A 20,039-nucleotide genomic window follows, 5' to 3' on the forward strand; every position below is an offset into this window, starting at 1 on the left:
TGGTACTTTCCTTGTGGGTTTTGGTATTCAAAGCTGGCAGTATGGAGTGAAATAATTCTCACATTTCACATCTTCTTGACTTACTCTTCTGATGCCAGTTTAAGGAAGTTCCCTTATTTTAAGGTCTTGTGCAATTCCTTTGAAACTACATAGATAATGCAGAGTAATCTTCCTATCTTAAGGTCAACTGTGCCATGTAAGATCACAGTGTCATGGATGTGATATCATCATATTCACAGGTTTCAGAGATAAACACAAAAATTGGGGTAAAACTTTTAGAATATTTCCTATGACTAATTCAAAATTATATGTGCACTACCATGCTTATTATGAAGATATGGAAGCAACGTAAGTGTCCCTTGATAAGTGAATATAGGAAGAAGATATGGGCCATGTGTGCAACTCAACCATATAAAAGAATTCAATCTTGACATTTACAGCAATATAGGTGGACCTAGAGGTTATTATATCAATTGAGACAAATCAAACAGGAAAAGACAAATACCATATGATCTAACTTATATGTAGAAACCAAAAACAATGAACAAATGAACTCACAAAACAGAAATAGACTTATAAACACAGAACAGTCTGTGAGTTGTTATGGGCAGGGGGATGGGAAGACCAGCAAAATTGGTGAAGAGAATAAAGAAGTATAATATTCCATTGTAAAATAAATTTAACACAAGAATGGAAATAAAGCGATGTTGGCAGCCGGGGCTATGTCCCTTCCCCCACGTCTGAACGCAGCATGGGAAAGCACAAGCTTGAGAGCAACCAGTGCAGTCCTTGGAAGTTATCTGCTCACAAAAACATATCTTGTCCTTGAAGATGAGCCAAGACTCCTCACTCTGAAAATAGGGAGACCTTGAGGATGTGTGAAAACACCTCCCCTCCAGCGCCACCTAAGGTCCAATTATCTCCTGACCCACCCCTTACTTGCTATTTGTATAAATTGAGCCTGTAAACAATAAACTTCGCCTGCTTGATCAGACATCCTGTCTTGCTGGTCATTCTTTGTGTCTCTTGCTTGTCTCATTTCTGCAGGCGTCTCCGGCACACTCCACGTTCGTCCCGCGGGCCAGGACAAAGCATGGGATATAAAGTCAATAATGTTCTAATTTCTTTGTAGAGAGATTACACTTATGTGTTGAACATTTAAGAATATAAATATCTGATATATATATATGTGATTTGACACACGCACATATGTATGTCAAATCCCTATTGTACATCTGAAAGTAATATAAAGCTGTATATCAACTCTATCTCAATAAAGATATAACGAACATAAAAGGGATATTTCCTAGCACAGCAACATACACTCATATTTTCACAGATAACCTGGAATCAGTATTTTTCTATTTTAATTAGAATGTAGAATTTTACAAACAAATAAAGCCATTTTACATATCTCTGATTTTTTTTAAGATTTTATATTTGCAACTTTTGTAAACCTATGGAATAAATTCTACCTTGTATTTTATCATCAAACTTTTTTCAAGAAACTCAAGCAAATGTAGTCTATTTAGCTGTTCTGTTACCCTTCATTTCTCCTAATATTCCATACGCATTTTTGATGAAATTTCCATTCTGTTCAAAATAATTGATAAGAAATTATTTAAAAACAAATCTGCTCATGATGAACATCTTCATTTTCCTTTATCTAGGAATGCTTTATTTTAATTTCATTTCTGAAGGGTATTGTCACTGGGTAGAGAATTCTGGATTAACTGTATTTTATTAGACTATACATATTTTCTGTCACTTTCTTCAGTACTCTACAGTTGATCAAATCCATAATTATTTAAATCATTGTTTAACATCATGCAATATGTTATTTTTCTCTGATTGATTTCAAGGATATCAAGCCTAATTAAGGCTTTCTTAACTGCTTGCATCAGTAAGTATATGCAGTTTTCTAAATTTGTGATGTTTTCAGCTATAATTTCTTTTAAAACATTTTCTTCCTGAGCTCTTTATAATCTCCTCCTATGATTCAAGGAATTATCCTGGCAGATTGATTTTCTTTGCTGTTTTTCCCAAACTTCCCTGAATGCTGTTCATTTTGATTTTTTTCTATTGAGCTATCTTACAGATTTTCCTGTTTATTTCCTCTATGATCTTCATCCTCTTTGAGTTCAACTAATAAGTCATTTTAAGACTTGTATATGTATTTTATTTGTCTTTTTAAAATTTCCCTGTTTTGTTATGTTTTCTACACCTTTGCATGTATGAGCTTTACTTGGTGGAACATTTTTATAAAAGCTGCTTTAAAGTTTTTGTGGAAACTTTCCAACAGGCACAATCTCAGCATCAACTCCTGTGGTTACTTGGTCCTTGGGAACTTGAAGATTTCTGTTCCTTTAGGAACCAGGTAATTCTGAACTTCACGTTGAACAGTTCTTTGTAGTTTGTAAAGACTGTGAGGTCTCATTTAAATCTTATAGAGAATGTTGAATGTCTTTTTAAAAACTTTTTTTCTCTGAAGCCATCCTGTGGGTTTATGTCAGCAGTTTTCACCCACCACCTCTGTGCCGTGGTTTTGTTGCCTCTCATTGAGTATTTGCAGTGCTGTCTGGGTCGGTTCCCATGTCTGTCATCCAGGGAGAAGTCCGAGAGTCTAGACGTCAAGCTCAGCACTCCACGTCCTCACTGTCCTCTCTGGGGTCAGATGAGCACCTGCACGGTTTCATGGCATCACTCACCTGAGGCTTCCTGGCTCCACCACCTTTCTGGAAACTGATTCGTTTATTTCCATTTTCTGTCTCATGCCCAAAGAAGGAGTTTTGGATATCCTATTCTACCAACACATGTATTTTCTACTAACACATGATGTCTGTGGCAAAACTGAAAAGGAAGAAAATGTGAGAGTTTTCACATCCTTTGGAGAACACAGCATCTCTGGAGTATAATAAAGAGCCCCTGGTCCTTGGGACACTGCTGCTGTCATTTCCACCATGCAGACGTGCGCTGGAAGAGGATGGCGCAGGAGGACCCAGGTAACTGCAAGGGGAGATTCCACATAGATTCTGGGACATCAGGAGTTTCCTTATTCCTTGAGGTAGATGTGGGAAGACTATCTTAGACATGTCTCTGTAAATGTCTGGTACCGATTGTACATTTTGGATCAATAACTTGCATCAGTGCCAGAGAAAGGTGAAGGAAATATTGAAAACTTTCTACTGGTTCATTAGTAGTTCAATTTCCGGTCTTCTTTGCACAATTATCCTGCTGCCTTGCACTTCCCAGAGCCATCACACATCTCCTCTGCTCACTCCATACTTAGTTAAGGCTGCATTCATCCCAAGAGAGAGCATGGAGTGTGGCTGCACTGCCATGACTCCGACTGCAGCCCCATCATCCCCCATGACATGGCACAGTTGAAGTGGAATGGCCTGAGCTGTGCTACAGGATTCCTGTGGCTGCTCCTACTGTGCCTTTCTGCTTAAGTTGAAGAATGTCCGGGATAGGTGAACAGTCTGACATGTGCATTCAGCTTTTTGAGACATTTATCAAAACCAGGAAGGGTAGTTGCCCAGGTGTTCCAGGACATCACTACATTACCAATGAATTCTTATTACCTGGGTCCACCATATGGTTATATGCTCTATCCTGTTGCCTGCAATAATTGGTTCTCAATACTGTGGAAATCTGCAATGTCTGTATGGAACCCAGAAAATTCCCATGTTTGCTCTGCACACTGGCATACCCAATAGTAGAAATTAGTGAGGATATCAGATATGATATCCAGAAAGGCAACCTAGGACACTAAGTGTTCAACAACTAAGTTTGGAACTCCAATACCAGTTATATAGTTTTGAAAATGTGAGGTGATATCAGTTTTATAGAAAGTTTTGGTAAATCTCTTAAGCAGGAGCATAAATATAGAAAAAATCTTTGAGATTTTTCTCTTCCTTATGTCACATATAAACATTGATTTTATAACAGTTACCTTTTATATAATCATTTGATCTATTCTTTTGTATGAACTGTGTGGAACATGGTTATGTTTTCAAATCTTTAAAAAATAAAATGTCATTCAAGTAACTAAAAGTGCCTAAACAGAATGAGGTATTCATAATAAAACTTTTTAAACCAAATGTAAATTGTTTGGTTAGTTCTAGGTCTATCATGTTAATTGCTGTATATTATTTCCCTGAATGAATGTGCCAAAGTGCATTCCCCCATTCTGATGCTGATGGACACTGACAGTGTTTATCATCTCCCTGTGCCAGCGATGCTGTTTCTCAACACAGTCAGCAATGTGCTTGGTAACCCACAACAGGCATTTCAGTTGGGTAAATACAAGGAGTGGAATTATTGATTTTGGGGTAAGTATATATTCAAAGTTAGCAGTTACTGGCATATTTTCTCACCAGTAGCATATACAAGTTGTTTGCTTCTCATCCATCACACCATCTATCATTGTCATTAAATTTGGCATTTTGGGTGGATATGTAATGGCTCATAATTGTGGTTTCAAACTGCAATTCCTTGAGATATAATAGTAGTTAATGCTGAATTTGAAACTGTTGGCTTCTTGCCAACATCTCTGTATGTTCACCATTCTGGTTCAAAATGATGACCTCTTTCTGTAATCCTAGTGTCCTTCTGAGAGTAGCATCCATTCCTATAAACATGCTTGTCCCATTGTTTGTATAAATTGGGGATTCAATGCCCCTAGGAAAAACTTCACCCAATTACAAATAGAGTTGATAACAAGTACACAATTTCTTGCTCCCTGATGAAGCAATTCGGAGACTTGTAGATGTTCCACAAAAATCACCAATGGGATTAAGTCTAATTAGACAACGACATTTTCTGCCTACTGGGTCCATATGTGTTGGGTAAATTCTCAGATATTTCAGCTTGTGAACACAAAAGTGAGTAAAAGTAGTATAAAAGTTATCAGTAATCCACTTAATTTTCTCCACTTTTCCATATTTACTACATGTAGAAAGCTAAAGCTATTTTTAACTGAGAAATAAGAAGGAAAGACTTACTGGGAAATACGAAGGAAGATGGAGACCCTGACACAGGAATTTAGGGAAGGGAGTGAAGATTTAGTAAGTCTGGTACAAGAAGCAGGGACTAAGGAAAGGAAGTGTTCTTTGCACCATAGCAACCTGTCTTCATTGCCCTGACTGTGTGTGTGTGTGTGCACATGCACACTTACGTACTCCTGCACTTGTGTGTGCATGTATTTTCTATTTTTGGATTTATATTTTGAATAGTTACCTTAATTTGGAGACAGGACATAGACAGTGATTGTCACAGTATAGGCACGTGAAATACGTCATGAGTTGCCAGGAAGAATGTAACACAGAATATAAAGCTCTCTTTCTTATTTTGCTCTTCTATCTCTTGGTCAGAGATCCACTTCTTATATATTTTTATCTTGTTTTGGGGGAATATGAAATCCTCAGTATTTTGTTTGTATGACATGGAGAACGTGATCCTATATTGAAGTAAAACCTCTTAGAAACATACAGAGTCCCACTCTATTTATGCCAAAAAGAGGTGATCTAAATGCCATATTGGCTAGTTTGAATGTTGACATCCTTACTCTTCAAAATTGCAGTGCTAAATGCAATTTACTTAGTTTTCATTAAGAAAACCCATATTCATTGCTTTGAAGCTGATAGGTACTTTACTTTTGTCACTTTATATTTTTGTAGTCATAGTTTTAGTTAAGTCCTAGGATGCATCATGATTTATAAATAAATTCTTATGGGAGACTTTTATGGGATTTTAAAGTTACCAAGAGAATTCATGCTGAAAAACAGCTCAGATGTTTGTCATGCCCACATACTAGCAGGGCACGACATTAAAGCCACTAACAGAGTCATAGTCTTGATGCTGAAATAGTGACTATGGACATGCAGAAGGTCCATTTGCTCTCCCGTAGGTGCATATTTCTCCTCCTCCCTTCTCTTTGGATTTGCTCCTATTTGTCTCCACCTCGTATTGCTCGATACTGTCCTTGCTTCTTTCTTACTCAATCTATCACTCCATCTGATACTGTTTTAATAAGCATCACACTTGAAAGGGTAAAAGACTTTCAACAGTAGAAATTATTTTTTTAGGAAGAAAACCTTCATCAGGAGTAATCCTTTACACATTAGTGCATCATTTATCTGCCAGTACCATGGAGACTAATTAAGAAGTTACTAATTAATTTATTATTAATGAATCCCTGGGAACAATATGTAATTTGAATTTACAGTGGATTGACAATGGAACGTTTAGGTATAGGAATTATTGTGGAGAAATGGGGACACATAATTTATAATAGCATCATTTTCCCTAGCATTACTGAGATATAGCCTATATAACACTGTGTAAGGCTTAGGTGTAAAACATGATAGCTTGATACACATATATTCTGTGATATATTTGCCACCATCAGGTTGGCTAACATGTCCATCACCTCTATTATGACACTATCCTTTCTCGGTCATGTTTCTTGGCTACCTTATCACACATTACCTGTTCATACATGTATGTTCATATCTGGCATCTTAATTCTATTCCATTGGTCTATGTGTCTGTTATATACACTTTTATAAAATGGTTCCATACTGTTTTGAATAACACAGCTTCATAATGTTGTTTGAATTAAAGAAGAATGATGTCTATTTTGATCTTTTCTCAGTATTGCTTGTGATTTAAGTTTCTATTATATTCCATATGATGAGGAGAGTTTTGACTTCTATTTAAGTAAGCAAGGACACTGGAATTTTGATATGAATTTCTTTGGATCTATAGATAGCTTTGGGTGGTATGGACATGTTAACAATATGAATTCTCCCAGTATATGAACATGGGATATCTTATGTATTTGTATGTTTAAAATTTCTCTCACTAATGTCTTATACTTTTCAGTATGCAGATGTTACACTTTCTTGGTTAAACATATTCAAAATATATTTGTGATGCTATTGTAAATGGGAATATCACTTCCTTTATAGCTAGCTAATTATTTATTTATCAAAATGCATTAGATATTTATGTGTATTTGCACTCTCTGAGTTTACTTTATTAGTTTACTGATTCAACAGTTTTTGGTTGAATCTTAAGGATTTTCTTTCTCTTGTTTATGTCTATTTATTGATGTGCATACAATAAAATGCACACATCTTTATGTATAGGGTCTATATTGGATGGTCAGTTTGGTTTCTTGCTGTGGGATAAACACCTGAAACATAAAAGTAAATGTCTCATGGTTGATCTCTTGCATCTTGCTGCACTGATGGACAGTGACTGCATTGGGGTGTGGGTGGGGACTTAATAATATGGGTAAATGTAGTGACCACATTGTTTTTTCATGTGAAACCTTCATAAGTGTGTATATCAATCATATCTTAATAAAAAATTTAAAAAAAGAAAAGTAAATGTCTCATGTTAATATGTTTGTTCTCATCTAATGGACCTCTCTCCATTTCCTTTTTGTAATTAACAAATCCATGTATTATTATTTTATATAATGAGAACTGGATTCTTTCATACCATATGCAAACTCTATGACAGGTAATAAAATGAGAAATAATACAAAGCAAATAAAAGATTTAAAATGCTAAAGTAGCACTATTACTTTACTTCTTTCTTAAGGACTATATGGATTTCAAATGACAGACAGTTGACCTGTCTGTAGATACCCCAGCAGTTAACCTTGCTGCAATTTAGTTCCTGCTTAAGCTTCATCTGTAGCCAAAACCAATCTGAGAGAAAAGAACAATAGGTGCTGCCTCTTGGAATCTGGTGTGAGTCATGAGCGGTGTGACAAGGACTGCAAGCAGTTCTCGGGATCCTTCCTGAGGCAAACCCAGATGAGGAGCACACCGTGAGGCTCACGTTTCCAGATGACTTTACGGGACACGAGAAACTTTAAAAGGTGATTAGTTTACAGTTATTTAGCTTGATGAAAAAGCTCATCCTATATTCATGAATCGATGCCTGTTTTTTTTGCTTGCTGTAACTTAGTTAAAGTGCAGGAGTGCGGACTTGGCTCTCAGTGTTCAGGGGTAGTCTAAGCCCTCTGCATTAAACATCATTCTGACTCGGTTTCTCATTTTTGCGGTCCCCGACTGCAGTACCAGTCACTACTATGAGTATCCCTGGAATGCTGTACATGATGTATTTCAAAACAATGCTGACTTTTGGAAAGTGAAATTGTTTCCGAAGCATAGCCGGCAAGGTGCACACAGCCTTAGCTGATGTGATACAAGTACACATGATGAGGTGATTATTTCATAAAGATTTGAAAATGACTTGGAAAATCAATTACAGTCCAGAGAGGGGATATAACAGTATGTCTTTGAGTAATGTAAGAACAATTCAGAAGTGATAAAGGAAGGACAGAATGCAGAAAAGTGGAGGAGAAAGATATTGAACCCAAAGAGTAAAAAGAGAAAGAGAAATGCAGAGAGAGATTATCTGACTGGGGACTAAATCTTTAAGGTAATTGGGATTCCAGGGTTGAGGAAAACTCTGGAGAAAATGATCCATGATTGTAGATAAAAAATGTATCACATAAGAAGCATTGAGAGAAAACATTCATATTTCCAGAGGTGACAGGAAAAGGGAATGGAGTGTGCAGGGTACACCGTCCACTCAGAGCCAACAGTTGTCTAGTCACACTGAACAGAATATCTGGTCTCAAGGCAAAGCAGAGTCTACTTTCAGGAATTTTAGTCTGTGTAGTTGGGGAAAATTGATATCAAAATTCATGGCAGCTGGTAAGGTGTGTGTGTGTTAGAAGATACTGTTTCTGATTTTGAGCATGTTGAAGGGAAGATGACAGTCATATACTGAACTGAAGTAGTTATCCAAATCCAGGATAAAGTAAGTCCTCTCTGGAGAGATAAGCATATCTGAGAATGTACAGGGTGACCAGAAAAGGGGGAAAAGCAGGTAAATAGTAAGTGGAAGCAAAAACTGAAAGACAGAATGAGTGAAATGATAATGTTATGTACACAAGGCATAGGCATTCACTCACATAAGGCAAAGAATTGAAGAAAATCTATGGATAGACATTTAGATAGAGATTTGAAAGTAGATATAAAAATTATAGATGGTATTGGTATAGCTATGGTTTTGGGTATGGATGTGAACATAAATCCAAATTAACTGAGAAAGCTCAGTTTATCTTTCTATATTAGTGTTCTCTGCTACTCATGAAAATTCCTGTTATGAGATGATATAGATTTAAGTTTCCACTGGATTGAGATAGACATATACATACATACATATGTAGACTAACAGATGAAATTTATGTCTATCTTTGCATCTGTATAAATTTCAATGTGCCTTTAAATATTTATTCTGTGTCAATTAAAATTATTTTATATGAATTCTTTCTATAAATTTATTCTAAAATGAGTATTGAGTCATTACTTTTTACTCTTACACTCAATGTAAACATGCTCAGTGACATAAGACCCTGCTGAGTGCCCCTTTCACCTCTGTGTTCCTCAAGCTGTAGATCATGGGGTTTAGCATTGGGGTGATAACCCCATAGAGCATGGCGATGAGTCTGTCCCTGTCTGGGGAGTGGTGACTTGAAGAGGGATGGACATAGGTGAAGATGGCTGTGCCATAGAATAAACAGACCACCAGGAGGTGGGAGGCACATTTGGAAAAGGCTTTGCACTTCCCTTCCACCGACTGGATCTTTAGGATGGTGGATATGATGTATACATAAGAGATGAAGGTGGTTAGGAAGGCACCAATTCCCGAGATACCTGCTACCACTAAAACAAGCATTTCTGCCATGTAAGTGGATGAGCAGGAGAGGGCCACCACTGGGGGGATGTCACAGTAGTACTGGTTAACCAGATTGGACTTACAGAAAGACAGGCGGAAGGTGGACACCGTGTGGAGGAGGGAAATGAGAAACCCTGCTGCCCAGGTCCCAGCTGCCAGCTGGGCACAGCGAGCCTTGGTCATGATGAGGGTGTAACGGAGGGGGAAGCAGATGGCCACGTACCTGTCATAAGCCATGGCAGCGAGAAGGAAGACCTCAGTCCCCGCCAGGGCCACCAGGAAATAAAGCTGCAAAGGACAGCCCAGGAAAGAAATGCTGTGATTCCCAGTCAAGAGATTGTCCAGCATCTTGGGGACAGTAGCTGATGGGCAGAATATGTCTAAGAGGGACAGATTGGCCAGAAAGTAGTACACGTGTGTGTGCAGCGTTTTCTCTATCCCGATGGCCAAGAGAATGGCTCCATTTCCCACCAAAGTGACCTGGTAGGTGACGGCAAAGACCACAAAGAGAGAGTAGCGAACCTCGGGGAGGTCAGAGAGCCCCGGGAGGACAAAGTGAGTCACGGGGGAGAGATTGTAGCCGTCCATCTCCTCTCTCCACAGCAGTGTCTCTGGAAGGAAGGCAAAAAATGGGTTGGAGACAAAAGCCAAGGGGACTATTGATTAAAAATTTGGTAAATCACTCTTGCATGGCTGATGATGATATGGTAGCCATGTTTAATTAGAGATTCCCAACTATTAGAACTACTAATAAAAACACCTACTCATTTCATGTCGTTTTTGGAATACTCATCTTCAGTTCTTTATAATGAGTCAGCCCTCTGAGACCCTAAGGAAATGTTTAAATATTCATCTTCTCAGTAAAAATTCTTGTGAGCCTTTCACCAATATTTGGGATTTCACAATTCAGTGAGAGCTACTTCTGTGTTCTTCACACCTAGTTGGTCATTTACCTTACTTTTTCCTTTGTAGTATCTCAGCATGAAAATTTTATGCACTATCTTAATTTAAGTACCTCAAAGGCAGAAGCTATGTATTTTACAAGGTATATAATTTTTTAATATACTTCTTTCACAATATTTTATTGGCTTTAGTTGCACAACGGAGTGACTCAATAGTAACACACATAGTAAGTGTAGATCCCCTGTTACCATACCACAATATTGCAATATTATAGGTTATATTCTCTATTTGTACTTCCATTCATATGACTAATTCATTTTATAATTTGAAGTTTTACCTCTTTATCCCCTTCACAATTTCTGCCATTTTTCACCTCCTGATTTCACTTATATGTACAAAACAAACCCCACTAAATAATAAATAAATACATTTTATTTAATATTAATAACTGTTAGCAACTAGTAGACATAGACATATAACAAAAGAATATTTATTTGTGTGTGTAGAAGAATCAATGTTTTGTCTTCTGCTTAGACAAAATATATATGTTCATAATAATACATATGAAAATGCTTTTATGATTTAGAATTTTAATCATTTGAGTATTAATTTTAACAGATATTTTCCAGAATTAGTATAGTTTAATAAATTTAGTCTGTAAAATTAAACAAAACAAAACAGAAATAAACTCATAAACAGAAAATAGACTGCTGGTTACCATGATAGGCAAGTGAAATAGTTGCAGAAGATAAAGAGTCACAGACTTCAATTAATTTAGTCACAGTGATGAAATACAGCATAGGTAATATAACTAATAATATAGCAATATATTTATGGTGACCTGTGATAACTACACTTACTGTGATGAGCATTTCTTAATGTATACAATTGTTGGATCACTTTATTGTTTTCTGCAACCAACATAATATAGTTAATCATCTATATTTCAGTAAGTTTTTTAGGAATAAAGGAGGAATAAAATGGTTGCTAGTGTCTAAATGTGAATGAAACTAAATGCAAATATATTCACATGACACTCAATGCCCACTCTCCTTAAAACAAACATTTCAACATGTGTCTATTCAAGGAAATATGAGACCACAAACATCATGGGTGATTAAAGCTCTTGTTCATATCAACTTGTTTAATTTTTAAATTGCTTTTGTATGTATTTAAAAAGTCCTCATAATCATAAATGCAAGACCATGAATACAACCAAGCTGAAGGTCTCAAAATCCATACTTCTGTGGATGGTTCTGTCACATTGAAAACCATATGATTTTTAGTATCAGACATGGATGATGGAAATAGAGGAAGATGATTAGATAATAAAATGCAAACTTCATTTTCAATGGTTCCCCTCCACATTTATTTTGTCTACTGGAAATTGCTAATGATATATTTGCTCAGATAAAATGCATAGTATAAGTAAAAGAAATTATATATAATGATTTATTTTTACAAATGGAATGAAATCACTTTCTACCAGCTTTCTTTAATGCAACATTTCTTTGTATCTCTTTTCTTTCTTCCTTTTTTTCCTTCCTTCCTTCCATCTGTCTTTTGAAACTTGCAGAACTCATTTTGGTTGGCAATCTTTTTAAAATCTTACTTTATCTGATGTAGCTTATAAGACTCCTAAACTATTGTATATCTACCTGAGGGCTATTTCCCCTTAACTTTATTTAATTGAAAAATAGTTAATCTACAATGTTATATTAGTCTCTGTGTCTAACATAGTGTTTTGACAATTCCATACTTTGCTAAATGCTCACCATGATAAATGTAGATGATATCTGCAGGTAGTATCATACAAACATTCCACAATATTTTTTTACTATATTCCCTGTGCTGTACTTTTATCCCTGTGCCTAATTTATTTTATAATTGGAAGCCTGCACCTCTTTACCCCCTTCACCCACTTTGATCACCTTCCCATCCCTCTTCCCCATGTGATATTTAATGGAGGAACTCTGATGTTACTTGTGGGATGATTTTATTCTTTCCTCAATCCACAGCAGGTCTGTGTCATGCTTGGGAGGGAAAGAAAATGTAGTTTCATGATGTTAAAGTTGTGAAATTTAGAAAAGAAAATGACTGTAATAACCACAAAGTGCTTGGATATCATTATTCAATCAGCAGGTTTTTAGTGAGTGAATTAAAATGATTGAAACAAAACACAATCTACCTTGTCAATTTACATGTCAATTCACAAATTCTCAAATGTCAAAGTTCTATAGAGGAATACAATTTCATTTCTCTACATCTTTACAAATTCATTTTCTAAGAATATTTTAGAAAGTTTTGAAATTTTTCAAGGTACTTTCTATTACAAGAAAAATTAATATCTTGATACATTAAATATTAAGTTCTACATGAAATGCTAATTTTATTTTAAACCTCTACTTATTAATTTGACTCTTGGTTTTACAAGGATTATTAGAAATAAACCGAAACATTCTCAGAAATACGGAACTTAGTTCTACATCAGGTTATATAATCAATATGCATTATTTCAAATAATATACTACTCTAAATTTTGTACGTTGTTACCGTAATTTTAAATCAAACTTCTGTTCTTGGCATAAAATGTGCAGAGTTTGTTCATTTGGGGAAAAACTCGTGTTCACATTAACAGCACCTTTCTTGTGAATAAAATATAATGAAACAGGTGTTTGCCACCTCATTAGAAAGACAATGGTGATAGTATTCTTAATAATGCATTAAAGAAGTTCTATAACACTCCTTATTAACCCGAGAGTGATAGCAAATATAATAAAGACTCAGAGAAATCCTTACGAAGAGTAATTACTCACCTTCTTTGTGTGACTAATTGGTGTAACTGTATTCATATATGTATATGAAGAATACATGTTAAAATCAGTTACTTTTTCTTTTCATAAACAGTCCAGCATAAGGAGAGTTATAGCAAGGGATATATGGCAAAGATCATGGTCCTCTTGGAAATTATCCATAAAACAAGCTCTTGTATGTACATAACTTACCAATTTGTATGTGGTCAAATCTGAATGGAACATATAAGAAGCCTTTTCCTTTAGTAAATAGTTACTTCAAGGATCTGCTATTGAGAGAAAAAGAACATTAATTAATGAAGCAAAATTAATCATTGATTAGTCTTGGACCATAAGATAACAAAAATTTTATAATTATTTTGTCAATATCACAGATAATTACATATTAAATTGCTTTAAAAATAGGAGGATGTTCTTACTAAATCTATATTTCTAAAGATGTTTATATTCTTCCTTTTGAAAAACTCAGTGGATTGATTGCTTATAATGTAATCAAAATGTCTTTCTGTTATTATTGATTTATTATAAATTTAATGTCTCTTTTTGATTTGTAACATTTTCCTGTCTGTTAGGTCTCATGGACTAGTTTTCTAGGGAACATGCATTCACATCTATGGTTCAGAAGAATTCATTTGACACAGCAGAATTTTATAAACAGGATTTTGGATATGTACCTGACTGGGCATGCACAATATTTAGGGCTCTAGTTAGACAATTTCAGGCATTAATTTATACATCAACTATCCAAAATTTTTTATTATTCCCTTTGTCTTACCCATTTGATAGTCAATGTTAACTATTTCTGAAATGTATATATTTTTGTACCATATTAACATCTTTACAAACACCTACTTATTTATCTTAGCTTTAAAAGTCCAGAAATTAAGACACCTGTATTGTCTTTTCAGTTTCACAGTACTCACTACTGATATAAAGCATTAAAAAAAAGTGAAATGGTCTAATCAATAAAAGGAAACATCAAAATTCAAACTGAAATCTCATGTATATATTGGATGAATGCTGTAATTTATTCTCAAGTTGATATTATAGCCATATTCCCCTTAGGGAGTAAGAATAATAATGAGGACTCTAGAGAGAATACTCTTGTCTTCTTCATAAATTCTACCAACCTAATGGGAAGAATTTATTATTAACAATAGGCACTTATTTTATGTTTGGTCAAGTTAATGTAAATTTTTAAAAACTGAACTCTACAGGAGTGAAAATTTTGTTTGTTGTAATGTAGGGTTAGATTTATCAAAGGATGTTCAAGAATTGAATTTCAATATAAAATAAAGAGTAAAATAATGCTTTTTTCTGTAATCATTTGAATCATTCTTCAAAATTATAATTATACCATAGACTTATAAAAATTTGCATTTTTCATTGTTAGACAAGTAAACTTTAGTACAATTTTTATGCATTATTACACATTTCTACTGTTTAGACTATGAACATGAAAGGTTTTGTTAACAACAATCCTTCAGGCTCAAATTGAGTGGAATTACAAACTTATTTCCACCTACAATTTCTGACTATTTTTCTACCCGAATGATGGATTAATGTAAAAAATTTATATCTATGAATTTTAAGAATAGATACATGTAGATCAAGCAATATATGTGCATTTAGTGAGTTCAGGTGAAGGGTATATAAATGTCCATTATACCATTCCAATTTTCTGTAATTGGATAAATGTTCAAAATAAAATATTAGGAAAAATTTAAACATGAACCTACAAAAGACATTGAGAAAAATGACTTTCACAGTGCAGCTCCGTGCCCACATTTCCACTCAGTCTTTCCCATGGCTGTGAAACTCTGCTTTACCCACTGTTTTCACTGAGAAATACTCTATTCCTGATTATACCAAATATAGATCTATATGGGCATTGATGTGAGCCATTTTTCATTTTTTAAATTTATTTATTCACACATTAATTTGAAACCTCTTTTTAGATCTTTAAATTTTTTCTATTGAAGTTATTAAACAGATTTTAACTTCATTTAGTGTTTTAGGTTACCTGTTAGGCCTACGGGCAACAGAAGTGGATACTGGGTTATAACCAGAAAATCCCTGTATATTTCTTTCTACATCCTTTCAAATCCACTTTTCCTCTCCATTGCTAGCATTTGCTTGATTATTGCAATATTTGAAAATAATAATACCCATGAATCAAAGAATGCCCCTGAAAAATATTGCTTAACCAACATAAAGAATATTGTCAATGGTTTTATAGTATCTTTCTACATTGATAGATGACAACTGCATTAGTTAGATGAGGATTTAACAATGTATATAATTGTCAAATATTATGTTGTATACTTGAAACCAATGTTTGAACTACTTTTTTACTGGTTGGTGTGTTTACTTTTTCCTCTGTGGTAAATGTGCTTTGTAGTTTTAGGGAACAGTCCCTTGTCAGCTATGTCTTTTGAAAATATTTTCTCCTAATTCATGGTTTGTCTTCTTATTATCTTGACATTGTCTTTTGGAGAGCAGATGTTTAAATTTTAATAAAGTTGTGCTTACAACTACTACTTTCTTGGATTGTGCCTTTGCTGTTGTTAGATCATTGAATTTTAATTTTGATAAAGTATGTTTTTTCAGTCATATTATCAATTTTTCTTTGGTGTCATTTTAGGCATTCTCTGTAATCAGGTAGTTAAAATTTTATTTATGCTTTCTTTATAGAGTGTTATAATTTTATGATTTCTTTTCTCAATTAATTTGGTAACCAGTCTCCATTAAATTGCTTTATAGTATCTTTCTCAATGAACAAATGACCACACGTGCGTGGATCTTTTTCTGGACTATGTACATGTGTCCAGTGACCTATTTCTCTATCCATTCACTAATACCCCAAAGTTTTAATTGTACCCTCATAGTAAGTCTGAAATTGGATATACTGATACATCCAAACTTTTAATTTTTTGAATCTTTTCATATATTAGAGTTTCTCTGTCTAGTCCACATAAGCATCACTGTCAGTTTGTCTAGAGGTATAAAAATCCAGTTGTGAACTGACTGTAACTATGAGAAAAGCATAGATTAATAGGATAAGAAATAAAATATTTATTGTGTTTTCTTACGGTCCATGAACATGGTATGTCTTTCTGTTTAATTAATTGTTTCATATCTTTCACTGATATTTGGAGGTTTCCATCATACTTACTGATCCTGAACCTATTTACATAATTACCTGATATTTCAACTAGCTTTGGAGTTATTGCCAACTGTACTGTTTGCCTACCAAATACTTATTGCTACCAAGGAGAAATATGATGCACTTTCATGTTTAAAACCTATGTCCTGTGACTTTACTAAACTGACACTAATTCTAGGAGGTAATTTTGGTGCAGATTTCTCTTGATTGTTTTACATTGAAAGTCATATTATCTCAGAACAGGCATGTTTATATTCTTCTTTATAATTCTATGGTTTTGTTCACAGTTCTAATATTATTAAATTGCTAGGACATATACTACACACTTCTGAATGCGGTTCATAAGGATTGACATCCTTACCTTGTTCCTTATTCTAGTATTTAGGTATTTCTGCATTTAGGTATTCTAGTATTGTTTAGTCTTTCTGCAATATGTCTGATATTAAATGTAGTTGTTTTCATGTAAATGATATTTGTCACCTTCTGTATGCTGGTGGATATGATTTGCTCATTGTTGAGGACATTTGTGCCTATACTTCTCATAGCCATTGTATGTTAACTTTTATGGTACTTTCTTTGTGGGATTTTTGTATTCAAAGAGAGCAACATGTTATAATTCTCATATTTCACATACTTTTGACTTATTCTTCTGCTACTAGTAAAATAAAGTTCTCTTATTTTAAGTTATCATGAAATTCCTTTGATAATACATAGCTAATGCAGGGTAATTTTCTCATCTTATGGTCAGTTGTGCCATATAAGATCACAATGTCATGGAATTGACATCTTATCATATTCACAGGTTTCAGTGATAGACACAGAAATTTGAAGGAGAATTTTCAGAATATTCCTACCACTAATTCAAAATTACATACGTACTACTATGCTTATTGTGACATAATTTACAATAACAAGATATGGAAGAAATATGTGTCCTTTGATAAATGAATGTAAGAAGAAAATAAGGGATGTGTGCAACTCAACAATATAAAATAAATCAATATTGTCATTTGCAGTAAAATAGGTGGACCTAGAGAGTATGTCAATTTAAATAAGTCAAATAGGAAAAGACAAATACCACATGATTTAACTTATATGTGGAATCAAAAAACAACAAACAAAACAGAAATAGACTAATGAACACAAAGAACAGTCTGTATAGTCTGAGCAGGGGGTTGGGGAGACTGCCGAAATTGGTGAAGAAAATAAAAAGGTACAGCATTCTGATCATAAAATAAATTCATCACAAGAATGGAAATAAAGCGTGGGAAATAAAGTCAGTATTCTAATTCTGTTGTCTGTTGACAGAAAACTACACTTTTCATGGTGAACATTAGGTATATACATTAACGTGCATATACATATGTGTGTGTGTTAAATCATTATGTTGCACATCTGAAATCAGTATGATATTGTATATCAATTATATTTCAATAAGGATATAACAAAACTAAAAGGAATATTTCTTTGCATGACATACGTTCATTTTTTCACAGATAACCTTGAAATAGTATTTTTCCATTTTAAGTTGAATGTAGAATTTTACCTAAAACTAAGCCATTTTACTTACCTCTCTGTGTTTTTCTGTTTTTAATATATAACCATTGTAAACCTACAGAAGAGACTTTAGCTCTTGAATTTTATCAACAACCTTATTTCAAGGAACTCAAGCAAATATAATCTCTCTAGCTTTTCTGCCACTCTTTCTTTCTTCTATTATTCCATATTTATTTTTGAAAAAAATTCCAATTTGTTTCAAATAATTTTACAATTGTTTTACAATAAGTCTTCTCATGATGAATAATTTTCCTTTATATGGGAATGTTTCATTTTATTTTCATTCCTGACGGTTATTGGCACATTGTCAGTCACCAGGGAAATGCAAACCAAAGCACAGGAGCTCTAACCTCACGCCAGTTAGAGTGGCCACTGTCTAAAAGACAGGAAACAAGCATTGGTGAGGATGTGGGGAAAAGCGAGCCTTCCTGCACTGCTGGTGGAAATGTAAATTGATGCAGACACTGTGGAAAGAAATATGCAGAGTCCTAAGCAACTAAAAATAGAAATTCCATATGACCCAGTAAGTCCACTTCCAGGTATTTATGAAAAGAATTCAAAATCCCTGTTTCATAATGATGCGTGCATCCCTGTGTTTACTTCTGTATTGTTTACAATAGCTGGTATATGGAAGCAACCTAAGTTAAGCATCCATAACCAGATTAATGAATAAATAAGAGGTGGTACATATACACAATGGAATATTATTCATCCATAAAAAAGAAAAAAATCCTGCCATTTGCAACCATTTGGATGGATCCAGAAAGTATTATGTTATATGAAATAAACTAGGTGGATAAAGGGAAATACCATATGATATCACTTATGTATGGAATTGAAAAAAAAGAAATCAAAATTAAAATAAAAGTAGATTTATAGACACCGAGAGGGGTCTGGAAGTTACCATGGGGGAGAGGTTAGTGTGGGTGGGTAGTGTGGGTGAGGCAGATAAATAGGCCCAAAATCTCAATCATAAGTTGATCACAAGTTGGAAGTGCAGTATGCAGAAGACAGTGATTCTTTAACGTCCTCCTATGTTGACACATAGTAAGCGTAGTAGTTGGGATGAGGTTTTAATAGTGGGTTTAACTGTAGAATCATTGTATAGCATAATTGAAACCAATATAATATTTTATTTCTGCTATAGTTTAATGAAAATAAATTAGAAAGAAATCACCCAGTTATTCCAGTATAAACTAAATGACACAATTAAAAAAATGGATAGTCACTTCACTGATGTGATAAATGGCAAGTAAGGAAAAGAAGATGTTCAGGATCAATAGACATGGAAATGCAAATCAAGGTTACATATGGAATCAGCAGTAAAATACAACATACTGACCATTTCAAATGGGTTTGAGGATGAACAACTGAATCTCTCATGCACTGCTGGTGGCAATGTAAAATGCTGTACCTAATCTGAAAAAATGTGGCCAGTTTCTAATACAGTAAACATATACTCATGACCCAGAAATCATAGCCCTAGCTTTTTTGGAGAAGTAGAAAATTATATATACCAATCTGTATACAATATCAATCAATAGCCATTTATTTGGAATCATCAAAATCAGGAAATAATACAAATGTTCTTCAAAGATACATATATAAAAATTTACTGCTTGGCGATAAAAATTTACTACAATATGTGCAATAATTTGTATGAAATCCAAAATGATTATGCTGAGTGAAACAAGCAGTCTCAAAATTTACATATTGTTGATCCTATGTGTATAAATTCTCCACATGGCAAAACTATAATGAAGAAGAGACAATTCCCTGCTAGGAGCTAGGGACTGAGTGAGGATGTGGATACCAAGGAATATGAGAGGGAT

General features: G+C 34.3%; 1 protein-coding gene across 1 annotated transcript; it reads right to left on the bottom strand.

Moving 5' to 3' along the window:
- Positions 1-9,429: 9,429 nt before the first annotated feature.
- On the bottom strand, positions 9,430-10,356 carry LOC108405707 (olfactory receptor 5V1-like). The gene has a single exon (XM_037026263.2). It carries the CDS (start codon positions 10,354-10,356, stop codon positions 9,430-9,432), a length of 927 nt encoding a protein of 308 aa, XP_036882158.2.
- Positions 10,357-20,039: the final 9,683 nt, after the last annotated feature.

This window comes from Manis javanica, chromosome 14, assembly GCF_040802235.1.
Source record: "Manis javanica isolate MJ-LG chromosome 14, MJ_LKY, whole genome shotgun sequence".
Taxonomy (NCBI): Eukaryota; Metazoa; Chordata; class Mammalia; order Pholidota; family Manidae; genus Manis; species Manis javanica.